The sequence below is a fragment of the Oncorhynchus mykiss genome, chromosome 15, assembly GCF_013265735.2.
Source record: "Oncorhynchus mykiss isolate Arlee chromosome 15, USDA_OmykA_1.1, whole genome shotgun sequence".
NCBI lineage: Eukaryota > Metazoa > Chordata > Actinopteri > Salmoniformes > Salmonidae > Oncorhynchus > Oncorhynchus mykiss.
In genome coordinates, this window is record NC_048579.1 from 72,241,619 (window position 1) to 72,254,118 (window position 12,500).

General features: G+C 43.5%; 2 protein-coding genes across 3 annotated transcripts in view; both read left to right on the forward strand.

Moving 5' to 3' along the window:
- Positions 1–282, forward strand: part of LOC110516855 (thymidine phosphorylase-like) — a 3,665-nt gene extending 3,383 nt beyond the window's left edge. The window contains exon 9 of the mRNA XM_036945259.1: positions 1–282. This exon is cut by the window's left edge and continues 321 nt beyond it. The gene's annotated coding sequence lies outside the window, so the exon portion shown is untranslated.
- A 10,002-nt stretch (positions 283–10,284) lies between these two features.
- Positions 10,285–12,500, forward strand: part of LOC118938844 (thymidine phosphorylase-like) — a 4,667-nt gene continuing 2,451 nt past the window's right edge. The window contains exons 1-5 of one of the 2 annotated variants that reach the window (XM_036945258.1): positions 10,285–10,301; positions 10,593–10,640; positions 11,074–11,172; positions 11,586–11,867; positions 12,246–12,448. In XM_036945258.1, coding sequence (XP_036801153.1) covers positions 11,729–11,867; positions 12,246–12,448 — 342 coding nt within the window. In that variant the 5' untranslated portion in view covers positions 10,285–10,301; positions 10,593–10,640; positions 11,074–11,172; positions 11,586–11,728. Of the gene's footprint in view, positions 10,302–10,592; positions 10,641–10,669; positions 11,173–11,585; positions 11,868–12,245; positions 12,449–12,500 lie in introns of those variants that run through there. The other variant, XM_036945257.1, reaches the window with a different exon arrangement.

Below are 12,500 nucleotides of genomic sequence, written 5' to 3' on the forward strand. Positions count from 1 at the left end.
ATGTTTACCGTTTCCAGGAACTGTGTGAAGGCAATTTCTGTTAAACCTTACTAATGCTTGTGTACTAAAATATCCTTCTTTAAGCCTCGGCATTGGGCTTGGGATGGTTAAAGAAATCAATATAAGATATAAAAGTGTGTGCACATTAATAGAGGCATGTTGTAACTGTTCTGGGTGTGTAGAATGACCCCAGGATGTCTGGGAGCTCAGCCAATACTTGACAGGAACTGACTGGTTCCTCTTAAGTTAACTGGAGACAGAGTAAAGGTTTTATCCTGCACACCAATGATTGAACTATTGTTCTGTCTGGAGCCTGTTTCTGGGCAAAACATTCATGTTTTGTGTGTGTGTGTGTGTGACCAGTACGACCATACATCATCTGGGCTGACAGTCAAAGGCGCTAGCTTGCCCAACTTGGGGGAACCGTTAAGCTACTCAAATCAAATCAAAGTTTATTTGTCACGTGCGTGGAATACAACAGTTGAATACAGTGAAATGCTTACATACAGGCTCTAACCAATAGTGCAAAAAGGGTATTAGGTGAACAATAGGTAAGTAAAGAATGAAAAACAACAGTAAAAAGACACTGAAAAATAACAGTAGAGAGGCTCTATACAGTAGAGAGGCTATATACAGTATTGAGGCTCTATACAGTAGAGAGGTTATATACAGTAGAGAGGCTATATACAGTAGAGGGGCTATATACAGTAGAGAGGCTACATACAGTAGAGAGGCTTTATAGAGTAGAGAGGCTATATACAGTAGAGAGGCTCTATACAGTAGAGAGGCTCTATACAGTAGAGAGGCTATATACAGTAGTGAGGCTATATACAGTAGAGGGGCTCTATACAGTAGAGAGGCTCTATACAGTAGAGAGGCTATATACAGTAGAGGCTACATACAGTAGAGAGGCTATATACAGTAGAGAGGCTATATACAGTAGAGGGGCTCTATACAGTAGAGAGGCTATATACAGTAGAGGGGCTATATACAGTAGAGAGGCTATATACAGTAGAGAGGCTATATACAGTAGAGAGGCTATATACAGTAGAGGGGCTCTATACAGTAGAGAGGCTATATACAGTAGAGAGGCTATATACAGTAGAGGCTACATACAGTAGAGAGGCTATATACAGTAGAGAGGCTATATACAGTAGAGGTTATATACAGTAGAGAGGCTATATACAGTAGTGAGGCTATATACAGTAGAGAGGCTCTATACAGTAGAGAGGCTATATACAGTAGAGGTTATATACAGTAGAGAGGCTATATACAGTAGTGAGGCTATGTACAGTAGAGAGGCTCTATACAGTAGAGAGGCTATATACAGTAGAGAGGCTCTATACAGTAGAGAGGCTATATACAGTAGAGGGGCTATATACAGTAGAGAGGCTACATACAGTAGAGAGGCTTTATACAGTAGAGGGGCTCTATACAGTAGAGAGGCTCTATACAGTAGAGAGGCTATATACGGTAGAGGCTACATACAGTAGAGAGGCTATATACAGTAGAGAGGCTATATACAGTAGAGGGGCTCTATACAGTAGAGAGGCTATATACAGTAGAGGGGCTATATACAGTAGAGAGGCTATATACAGTAGAGAGGCTATATACAGTAGAGAGGCTATATACAGTAGAGGGGCTCTATACAGTAGAGAGGCTATATACAGTAGAGAGGCTCTATACAGTAGAGAGGCTATATACAGTAGAGAGGTTATATACAGTAGAGAGGCTATATACAGTAGAGGGGCTCTATACAGTAGAGAGGCTATATACAGTAGAGAGGCTCTATACAGTAGAGAGGCTCTATACAGTAGAGGGGCTCTATACAGTAGAGAGGCTATATACAGTAGAGAGGCTCTATACAGTAGAGAGGCTATATACATTAGAGAGGTTATATACAGTAGAGAGGCTCTATACAGTAGAGAGGCTATATACAGTAGAGAGGCTATATACAGTAGAGAGGCTATATACAGTAGAGAGGCTCTATACAGTAGAGGGGCTCTATACAGTAGAGAGGCTATATACAGTAGAGAGGCTCTATACAGTAGAGAGGCTATATACAGTAGAGAGGTTATATACAGTAGAGAGGCTCTATACAGTAGAGAGGCTATATACAGTAGAGAGGCTATATACAGTAGAGAGGTTATATACAGTAGAGAGGCTCTATACAGTAGAGAGGCTATATACAGTAGAGAGGCTCTATACAGTAGAGAGGCTATATACAGTAGAGAGGCTATATACAGTAGAGAGGCTATATACAGTAGAGAGGCTATATACAGTAGAGAGGTTATATACAGTAGAGAGGCTCTATACAGTAGAGAGGTTATATACAGTAGAGGGGCTCTATACAGTAGAGAGGCTATATACAGTAGAGAGGCTCTATACAGTAGAGAGGCTATATACAGTAGAGAGGCTATATACAGTAGAGAGGTTATATACAGTAGAGAGGCTCTATACAGTAGAGAGGCTATATACAGTAGAGAGGCTATATACAGTAGAGAGGTTATATACAGTAGAGATGCTCTATACAGTAGAGAGGTTATATACAGTAGAGGGGCTCTATACAGTAGAGAGGCTATATACAGTAGAGAGGCTCTATACAGTAGAGAGGCTTTATACAGTAGAGAGGCTCTATACAGTAGAGGGGCTATATACAGTAGAGATGCTCTATACAGTAGAGAGGCTTTATACAGTAGAGAGGCTCTATACAGTAGAGAGGCTATATACAGTAGAGAGGCTATATACAGTAGAGAGGCTATATACAGTAGAGAGGTTATATACAGTAGAGATGCTCTATACAGTAGAGAGGTTATATACAGTAGAGGGGCTCTATACAGTAGAGAGGCTATATACAGTAGAGAGGCTCTATACAGTAGAGAGGCTTTATACAGTAGAGAGGCTCTATACAGTAGAGGGGCTATATACAGTAGAGATGCTCTATACAGTAGAGAGGCTTTATACAGTAGAGAGGCTCTATACAGTAGAGAGGCTATATACAGTAGAGAGGCTATATACAGTAGAGATGCTTTATACAGTAGAGAGGCTCTATACAGTAGAGAGGCTATATACAGTAGAGAGGCTCTATACAGTAGAGAGGCTATATACAGTAGAGAGGCTATATACAGTAGAGAGGCTATATACAGTAGAGAGGCTATATACAGTAGAGAGGCTATGTACAGAGAGGCTATATACAGTAGAGAGGCTATATACAGTAGAGAGGCTATATACAGTAGAGAGGTTATATACAGTAGAGAGGCTCTATACAGTAGAGAGGCTATATACAGTAGAGAGGCTATATACAGTAGAGAGGCTCTATACAGTAGAGAGGCTATATACAGTAGAGAGGCTTTATACAGTAGAGAGGCTATATACAGTAGAGAGGCTATATACAGTAGAGAGGCTATATACAGTAGAGAGGTTATATACAGTAGAGAGGCTCTATACAGTAGAGAGGCTCTATACAGTAGAGAGGCTCTATACAGTAGAGAGGCTATATACAGTAGATAGGCTATATACAGTAGAGAGGCTCTATACAGTAGAGAGGCTCTATACAGTAGAGAGGCTATATACAGTAGAGAGGCTCTATACAGTAGAGAGGCTATATACAGTAGAGAGGCTATATACAGTAGAGAGGCTATATACAGTAGAGAGGCTATATACAGACACCGGTTAATCGGGCTGATTGAGGTTGTTTGTACATTTAGATATGGTTAAAGTGACGATGCATATATGATGAACAGAGAGTAGCAGTAGCGTATGACTGGTGTGGCTGGGTCTTTGACAATTTTTAGGGCCATCCTCTGAAACCGCCTGGTCAGGATGCTCTCGATGTTGCAGCTGTAGAACCTTTTGAGGATCTCAGGACCCATGCCAAATGTTTTTAGTTTCCTGAGGGGGAATAGGCTTTGTCGTGCCCTCTTCACGATTGTCTTGGTGTGTTTGGACCGTTCTAGTTTGTTGTTGATGTGGACACCAAGGAAATTGAAGCTCTCAACCTGCTCCACTACAGCCCTGTCGATGAAAATGGGGGCATGCTCGGTCCTCTTTTTCCTGTAGTCCACAATCATCTCCTTAGTCTTGGTTACTTTGAGGTATAGGTTGTTATTCTGGCACCACCCGGCCAGATGATGGTGTTGGAGTCGTGCCTGGGCATGCAGTCGTGGGTGAACAGGGAGTACAGGAGGGGAATGAGCACGCACCCCTGGGGGGCTCCAGTGCTGAGGATCAGCGTGGCAGATGTGTTGCTATCTACCCTCATCACCTGGGGGTGGCCTGTCAGGAAGTCCAGGATCCAGTTGCAGAGAGAGGTGTTTAGTACCTGGATCCTTAACTTAGTGATGAGCTTTGAGGGTACTATGGTGTTGAACGCTGAACTGCAGTCATTGAATAGCATTCTCACATAGGTGTTCCTTTTGTTCAGGTGGGAAAGGGCTGTATGGAGTGCAATAGAGATTGTATCATCTGTGGATCTGTTTGGGCGGTATGCAAATTGGTGTGTGTCTAGGGTTTCTACGATAATAGTGTTGATGTGAGCCATTACCAGTCTTTCAAAGCACTTCATGGCTACAGACGTGAGTGCTACGGGTCTGTGTTCATTTAGACAGGTTGCCTTTGTGTTCTTGGGCACAGGAAACATGGTGGTCTGCTTGAAACATGTTTGTATTACAGTCTCAATCAGGGACATGTTGAAAATGTCAGTGAAGACCCCTGCCAGTTAGGCAGCACATGCCAGGAGCACACGTCCTGGTAATCCGTATGGCCCCGCAGCCTTGTGAATGCTAACGTGTTTAAAGGACTTACTCACGTCGGCTACGGAGAGCGTGATCACACAGTCGTCGGGAACAGCTGATGCTCTCATGCATGCCTCAGTGTTGCTTGCCTCGAAGCGAGCATAGAAGTGATTTAGCTCGTCTGGTAGGCTCGTGTCACAGGGCAGCTCACGGCCGTGCTTCCCTTTGTAGTCTGTAATAGTTTGCAAGCCCTGCCGCATAAGACGAGCGTCGGAGCCGGTGTAGTATGATTCAATCTTAGCTCTGTATTGACGCTTTGCCTGTTTGATGGTTCGTCGCAGGGCATAGCAGGATTTCTTATAAGCTTCCGGGTTAGAGTCCCGCACCTTGAAAGCGGCAGCTCTACCCTTTAGCTTGGTGCGAATGTTGCCTATGATCCTAGGCTTCTGGTTGTGGTATGAACGTACAGTCACTGTGGGGATGACGTCCTCGATTCACTTATTGATAAAGCCAGTGACTGATGTGGTGTACTCCTCAATGCCATCGGAAGAATCCCAGAACATATTACAGTCTGTGATAGCAAAAGAGTCTTGTAGTTTAGCATCTGATTCATCTGACCACTTTTTTATAGACCGAGTCACTGGTGCTTCCTGCTTTAATTTTTGCTTGTAAGCAGGAATCAGGAAGATAGAGTTGTGGTCGGAAGTATGTCAGGCGTGACTTCCTGACTGTTATCCAAAAACACACACAGTAAGCCAAGACAAATGCTGATCGATAGCTGACTGTGTTATATCAGTTTCACTGACAGTTTCATTCGTGTGTGTAGGGATTTTCCGTTTTGGTTTGTCTCAGCATGAACTCAACAGATTCTTCCAAAACAACAACGATACTGCTTTCCACATTGCTTCTAAATATGAATACACCTGTCCACACATCTCTATTATCATATAAATATAAGAACAAAATGTTTGGCCAGTATGGCCCTAACAACCTGGTAACTTGAATATTATGAAAACATTTGGTGACAGAAAGAAAGGAAACATTACAGAAAGGAGATATTACTGCACTGTTGGAGCTGCAACACAAGCATTTCACTACTCACTCACATACATCTGATAAATATGTGTACGTGACCAATAAAATGTAGTTTGATTTGTAAAGCATATCATAAAGGCTCAATGTAGGCTACATCTCAATCCATAGAAAAATGTTTAGCAAATGTATTGAAAATTAAATACAGAAATCAAATTTGCATAAGTATTTACACCCCTGAGTCTATATTTGTAGAAGCACCTTTGGCAGCGATTACAGATTTGCTTTGTCTTGGGTTTGTTTGTATCAGCTTTACACATCTGGATATGTTTTTTCTCTCATTCTTCCTTTTCTCACGCTCTGTTCTGTTCTCAAGCTCTGTTAAATAAGAAGGGGAGCAGCGAAAAACAGCAATCTTCAAGTCCTTCAATCCACAGATTTTCAATGGGTTCAAGTCTGGGCTTTGGCTGGGCCACTCAAGGACTTTCACATTCTTGTTCTGAAGTCATTCCAGTATTGCTTTGGCTGTATGTTTGGGGTCATTGTTCTGTTGGAACGTAAGTCTTTGCCTCAGTCTAAAGTTGTTTGCACTCTGAAGCAGGTCATCATCAAGGATTTGCCTGTATTTGGATCCATTCATTGTTTCTCTGTCCTTGCCAGTCTCCCAGTCCATGCCGCTGAAAAGTATCCCCATAGCATGATGCTGCCAACATGCTTCACTGTAGGGATGGTGTTAGACGGGTGATGAGCTGTGCCTGGTTTTCTCAACATGGTCTCAGAGCATATCGTATTATTTTGTGCGTATATAAACCAAAACACTCCATTTACTGTGGTATGGTATCTTCTTTTGTGGATGTCCATTATCCATTTTGTTTGATATGTTATTAATTACAATTCATAATACAATATGTTTCGAATTTGTTAAATGTATGACATGTCACGAATTACAATTTGTTGTTGCTAACAGCTAGGTGTCTAACGCTAACTAGCTCTAGAGGTTAAGGTTAGGGGAAGGGTTAGCGAACTTGATAAGTAGTTCCAACGTAGCTAAACATTTGTTTCAATGTTGCTAATTAGCTAAAATGCTAAAGTTTTCCGTGATGAGATTCAAACACTCAACCTTGGGGTTGCTAGAAGTTTGTGTTATACACCCACATCCACCCCGACTAATCACCCTCACTATTGTTTTTGCCTTAAGAAACTTAACCATTATAGAGGAAATTATTGAATTAACTACCATGTTGTTTAATTGAACATACTATGCTGTTTTTACTTGGATAATTATCCATTGTTATATTTTAGTATAGGCTTGTCTTGTGTGACTTAGTCATGGGTCTGGGCATACAGATAAGAGCCGTTTGGGTGCAACTGCAGTATGTGAGATCCTGTTTAACAATCTACAGGAACTTTGATGTGTGAAAACTGTAAGGGAAATATTACGTATTTACCTGCTTTGTTGAATATTGATTGTTGAATTATATGCTTAACAATAGTAAGAGATTTTCATAACTACAAATGCTGTGCTTCTGTAAAGGGATGGTTCCCCTCTAGCTCCCTGCAGCTGGTCTGTGGGTATAGTCAAGGACATGGTGTGAGCCGAGATAGAGAGAGCCTGAGAAACAAAACAAACCCCTATTGTTTCTAATACTTTTTGTTTCTGAGAATCTAAGCCAGGGTACAGTCTAACAACACCCGGTGAACATAACCATAAGATGAACCCAAGTTAGCTTATGATGCCCCGATCTGCATGGGAGGGGTGGAACCAGCCATGACTAAGCATTTTTAGGTCTGCTATATAGGACCACTGTTTTTTCTGTACCGTTGAGCTCTCTGCCTTACACTCAAGAGTGTGAGGTCGACCAGCTTTATTATTTGAATTTAATTGAATTTCATTGAATTTATTTGCAAATTATGGTGGAAAATAAGTATTCGGCCACCTACAAACAAGCAAGATTTCTGGCTCTCACAGACCTGTAACTTCTTCTTTAAGAGGCTCCTCTGTCCTCCACTCCACCTGTATTAATGGCACCTGTTTGAACTTGTTATCAGTATAAAAGACACCTGTCCACAACCTCAAACAGTCACACTCCAAACTCCACTATGGCCAAGGCCAAAGAGCTGGCAAAGGACACCAGAAACAAAATTGTAGACCTGCACCAGGCTGGGAAGACTGAATCTGCAATAGGTAAGCAGCTTGGTTTGAAGAAATCAACTGTGGGAGCAATTATTAGGAAATGGAAGACATACAAGACCACTGATAATCTCCCTTGATCTGGGGCTCCACGCAAGATCTCACCCTGTGGGGTCAAAATGATCACAAGAACGGTGAGCAAAAATCCCAGAACCACACGGGGGGACCTAGTGAATGACCTGCAGAGAGCTGGGACCAAAGTAACAAAGCCTACCATCAGTAAAACACTACGCCGCCAGGGACTCAAATCCTGCAGTGACAGACATGTCCCCCTGCTTAAGCCAGTACATGTCCAGTTCATGTCCGAAGTTTGCTAGAGAGCATTTGGATGATCCAGAAGAAGAGAAGGGACAATCCAGAAGGGAGAATGTCATATGGTCAGATGAAACCAAAATATTACTTTTTGGTAAAAACTCAACTCGTCGTGTTAGGAGGACAAAGAATGCTGAGTTGCATCCAAAGAACACCCTACCTACTGTGAAGCATGGGGGTGGAAACATCATGCTTTGGGGCTGTTTTTCTGCAAAGGGACCAGGACGACTGATCCGTGTAAAGGAAAGAATGAATGGGGCCATGTATTGTGAGATTTTGAGTGAAAACCTCCTTCCATCAGCAAGGGCATTGAAGATGAAACATGGCTGGGTCTTTCAGCATGACAATGATCCCAAACACCCCCCCCGGGCAACGAAGTAGTGGCTTCGTAAGAAGCATTTCAAGGTCCTGGAGTGGCCTAGCCAGTCTCCAGACCTCAACCCCATAGAAAATCTTTGGAGGGAGTTGAAAGTCTGTGTTGCCCAGCAACAGCCCCATAACATCACTGCTCTAGAGGAGATCTGCATGGAGGAATGGGCCAAAATACCAGCAACAGTGTGTGAAAACCTTGTGAAGACTTACAGAAAACGTTTGACCTCTGTCATTGCCAACAAAGGGTATATAACAAAGTATTGAGATAAACTTTTGTTATTGACCAAATACTTATTTACCACCATAATTTGCAAATTAATTAATTAAAAATCCTACAATGTGATTTTGTGGATTGTTTTCTCTCATTTTGTCATAGTTGAAGTGTACCTATGATGAAAATTACAGGCCTCTCTCATCTTTTTAAGTGGGAGAACTTGCACAATTGGTGGCTGACTAAATACTTTTTTGCCCCACTGTATACCAGCCTGTTGGTCAGAAAGCCAAGCTGAGAAATGGTAGTCATCTGATTTTGCTCTGAGTACCATTGTGAAACCCTGACCCTGACTGCCCTGAACCAAACCAGGCCTATGCACATACAAACCTCGCCTACCCCGTACAAATCATTGCCTTCCTGAACCAAGACAAGCCTACTCTGATGACCAACACCAGGTCGACTACCACCGCTAACCAGGACCAGAGTGTTTCTGTATGACTGAAGACACTTTGGGCGCTAACATTGAATTGCTCAGTGGAGGCTGGTGGGAGGAGATATAGGAGGATAGGCTCATTGTAATGACTGGAATGGAAAAATTGGAACAGAGTCAAACCTGGTTTCCATATGTTTGATACCATTCCATCAATTCCATTCCAGCCATTACAATGAGCCCGTCCTCCTGTAGCTCCTCCCACCAGCCGCCCTGGAATTGCTCAAATTCTAAAAGCTCAGTTCAGTGCTTTCAGAGGAAGACAGGTACAGACCAGGGTCAGGGAGTGTTCAGGTAGGTGAAGACAGGTACAGACCAGGGTCAGATGTAAGGATCAGGGAGGGTTCAGGTAGAGGAAGACAGGTACAGACCAGGGTCAGGGAGGGTTCAGGGAGGGTTCAGGTAGAGGAAGACAGGTAAAGATTAATGATAATGGATAGAGTTAATATACTGGATTATAGGTTTGATGTGAGGGGGTGAGGGTAAAGGGAGGGGGTTCGGGTAAAGGGAGGGGTTGAGGGTAAGGGGATGGGGTGCGGGTAAGTGAGGGGGTGAGGGTAAGGGGAGGGGGTGAGGGTTAGGGGATGGAGTGAGGGTAAGGGGAGGGGGTGAGGGTAAGGGGAGGGGGTGAGGGTGAGGGTATAGGGAGGGGTTGAGGGTAAGGGGATGGGGTGAGGGTAAAGGGAGGGAGGGGGTGAGGGTTAGGCGATGGGGTGAGGCTATTGGGATGATGCGAAATGGTAGGGTCAGATGTTTTTACGTCAAAATGACTGTTTCCCCTTCTGATTCGTGATGGGTTGTGACTACTGTCGTAGTTAATGACTAACTGACCCACTCCACCACTCACACCCATTGGTCACTAGTCCTTCCATACAGACAGACAGAGAGGGGTATTTGACCAGTGTGTTCTCAAGGTTGGAAGACATGACAGTGTTCAGGAGCAGCGTTCCGGTACAGGTAGGAAACCTTAACAGACACAGAAAAGAAGAGGAGGAAGGGAAGCTCTGCTGAGGTACACAATAGTAGACTTGGTAGACAGAAGATGCTCTTTGGTAAAAGGGGTAAATTGGTCATCAAAAAGAAAGGAGGACCAAGGTACTCTTCATACAATTAATTACAATGTCTTTATTTGTATGGCATGTTCAATGGAAACAAAGTTTAAAAAGCATTTCGGCTGCATGGCCTTCCTCAGAGAGTACAAAGAAATGATAATACAATGTTCTCTTTTCAACATATTTTTCCAATCAGCCCTGATTTGAAGAGGGAGTGGTTACAGCATTCATTGGACAACACCCAGTAAGCAATACAATACACATTAAAAAGTGAAATACTGTAGATATGCTACCAACAAATTTAACTCAAAGCTAGAAGCATCAGAATGCCTAGAAAGGTAGTTCTAAGCTTAAATATGACTGGGCAAAGTGCCAAGAATAGGAGAGCCATCTTTTTCCATAGTACATTAGAACAGTGCAAACGTGGACAATAACGGTCCAGACATAGATGAGGGCAATAGTGCAACATGTCCACTAGATGGCAGCAAATGGACCAATCACAACCCGACAGGAAAGGGGAGAAACCCATGACATGGGTTGTTGACTCAGAGAGAGAAAGACAATAGTTGAACAGTTTTGAACAAATGAATTCCTTCCAAAATGAAGTAGAAGCAAGAGAGAAATAGAGCAAGAGAGAGAGATTATTATTGTTATTATTATTATATATATTTTTTCAGTTTCATTTTTCTGGCAAGTTCAGCTGACTAGTTCAGCCAACAGAAACGCCCTGGTCAAACAGACTTTCCAAGACAACACTAGAACTCTTCTAAGTCAAGGTAAGATTTTGGTATTACTCATTTATTGCCACTGGGGCCCACTTGTGTAACTATTAACTGACTGTTACACTGACGTTACTACATGATTGTAGCAGGTTTACTAACGAGTTAGTTCTATTAACTATGCTGACGATGTATGCCGTTATTTTAGATAATATGGTAACAAAGATGTAGGTTGTTTGTAGAGGTTTGGCGTGGAAATGTTTTTTTGCCTGGTCACATGTGTTGTACATTGAAGTCCACAAGCAAAGGGAGAGAAGGAACGCAACGTGGCAGTTATGAGAGTGAACTGTATTTACGCTGATCAGGGGTGTATTCATTCCGCCGATTCTGTTGAAACATACACACACACAATAGTTTAGTGATTTAAAACAATCCCTCGTGTATTTTCCTCTCCTACTTGTCACATGCAGCTGTGTGTCAGTCAGCTGTGTGTCAGTCCGCTGTGTGTCAGTCCGCTGTGTGTCAGTCCGCTGTGTGCCAGTCCGCTGTGTGTCAGTCCGCTGTGTGTCAGTCATCTGTGTGTCAGTCCGCTGTGTGTCAGTGAGCTGCAGGGATGGCGCACCACGAGCAGAGCAAAGCCACTTTCCCAGAACACATCCGCAAGAAACGGAACGGTGAACAGCTGAGTGCTGGGGAGATCCGAGACTTCGTACAGGGTGTCAAGGACAAGACCATCCAAGAGAGCCAGATTGGTACACACACACACACACACACACACACACACACACAAGCAAACACACACACACACACACACACACATGCAGACACACACACACACACACACACCATCCAGCGACGTGCAGGTAGGTCTCAGAGTCACAGTGGGTGGGATGCCAGATAAGGCAAGTTATTATAGGTCTGCAGAGAAGAAGACCCCCACACACTTTAGACTGAGTATCAATAGTCAAGCTCAGGCCAAAACCTGCACTCTACTCTACAGTTGAAATTCTGATCTGATGTGTGTATGTGTGTGTGCGCGTGTGTGTGCGTGCGTGCGTGTGTGTGTGTGTGTGTCTGCATGTGTGTGTGTGTGTGTGTGTGTTTGCTTGTGTGTGTGTGTGTGTGTATAGGAGCCATGCTGATGGCAATCTGGCTGAAGGGAATGGTAGCAGAGGAGACTCTCGCACTGACGAAGGAGATGATGATGTCAGGGGAAGTGATGTCATGGCCGGCAGAGTGGGAGGGGCTAATGGTGGATAAACACTCGACAGGTGGAGTGGGGGACAAGATCAGCCTGGTGCTGGCTCCTGCTCTGGCTGCCTGCGGCTGCAAGGTACCTGCCTGGATCCACCTGTGTGTGTGTGTGTGTGTGTGTGTGTGTGTGT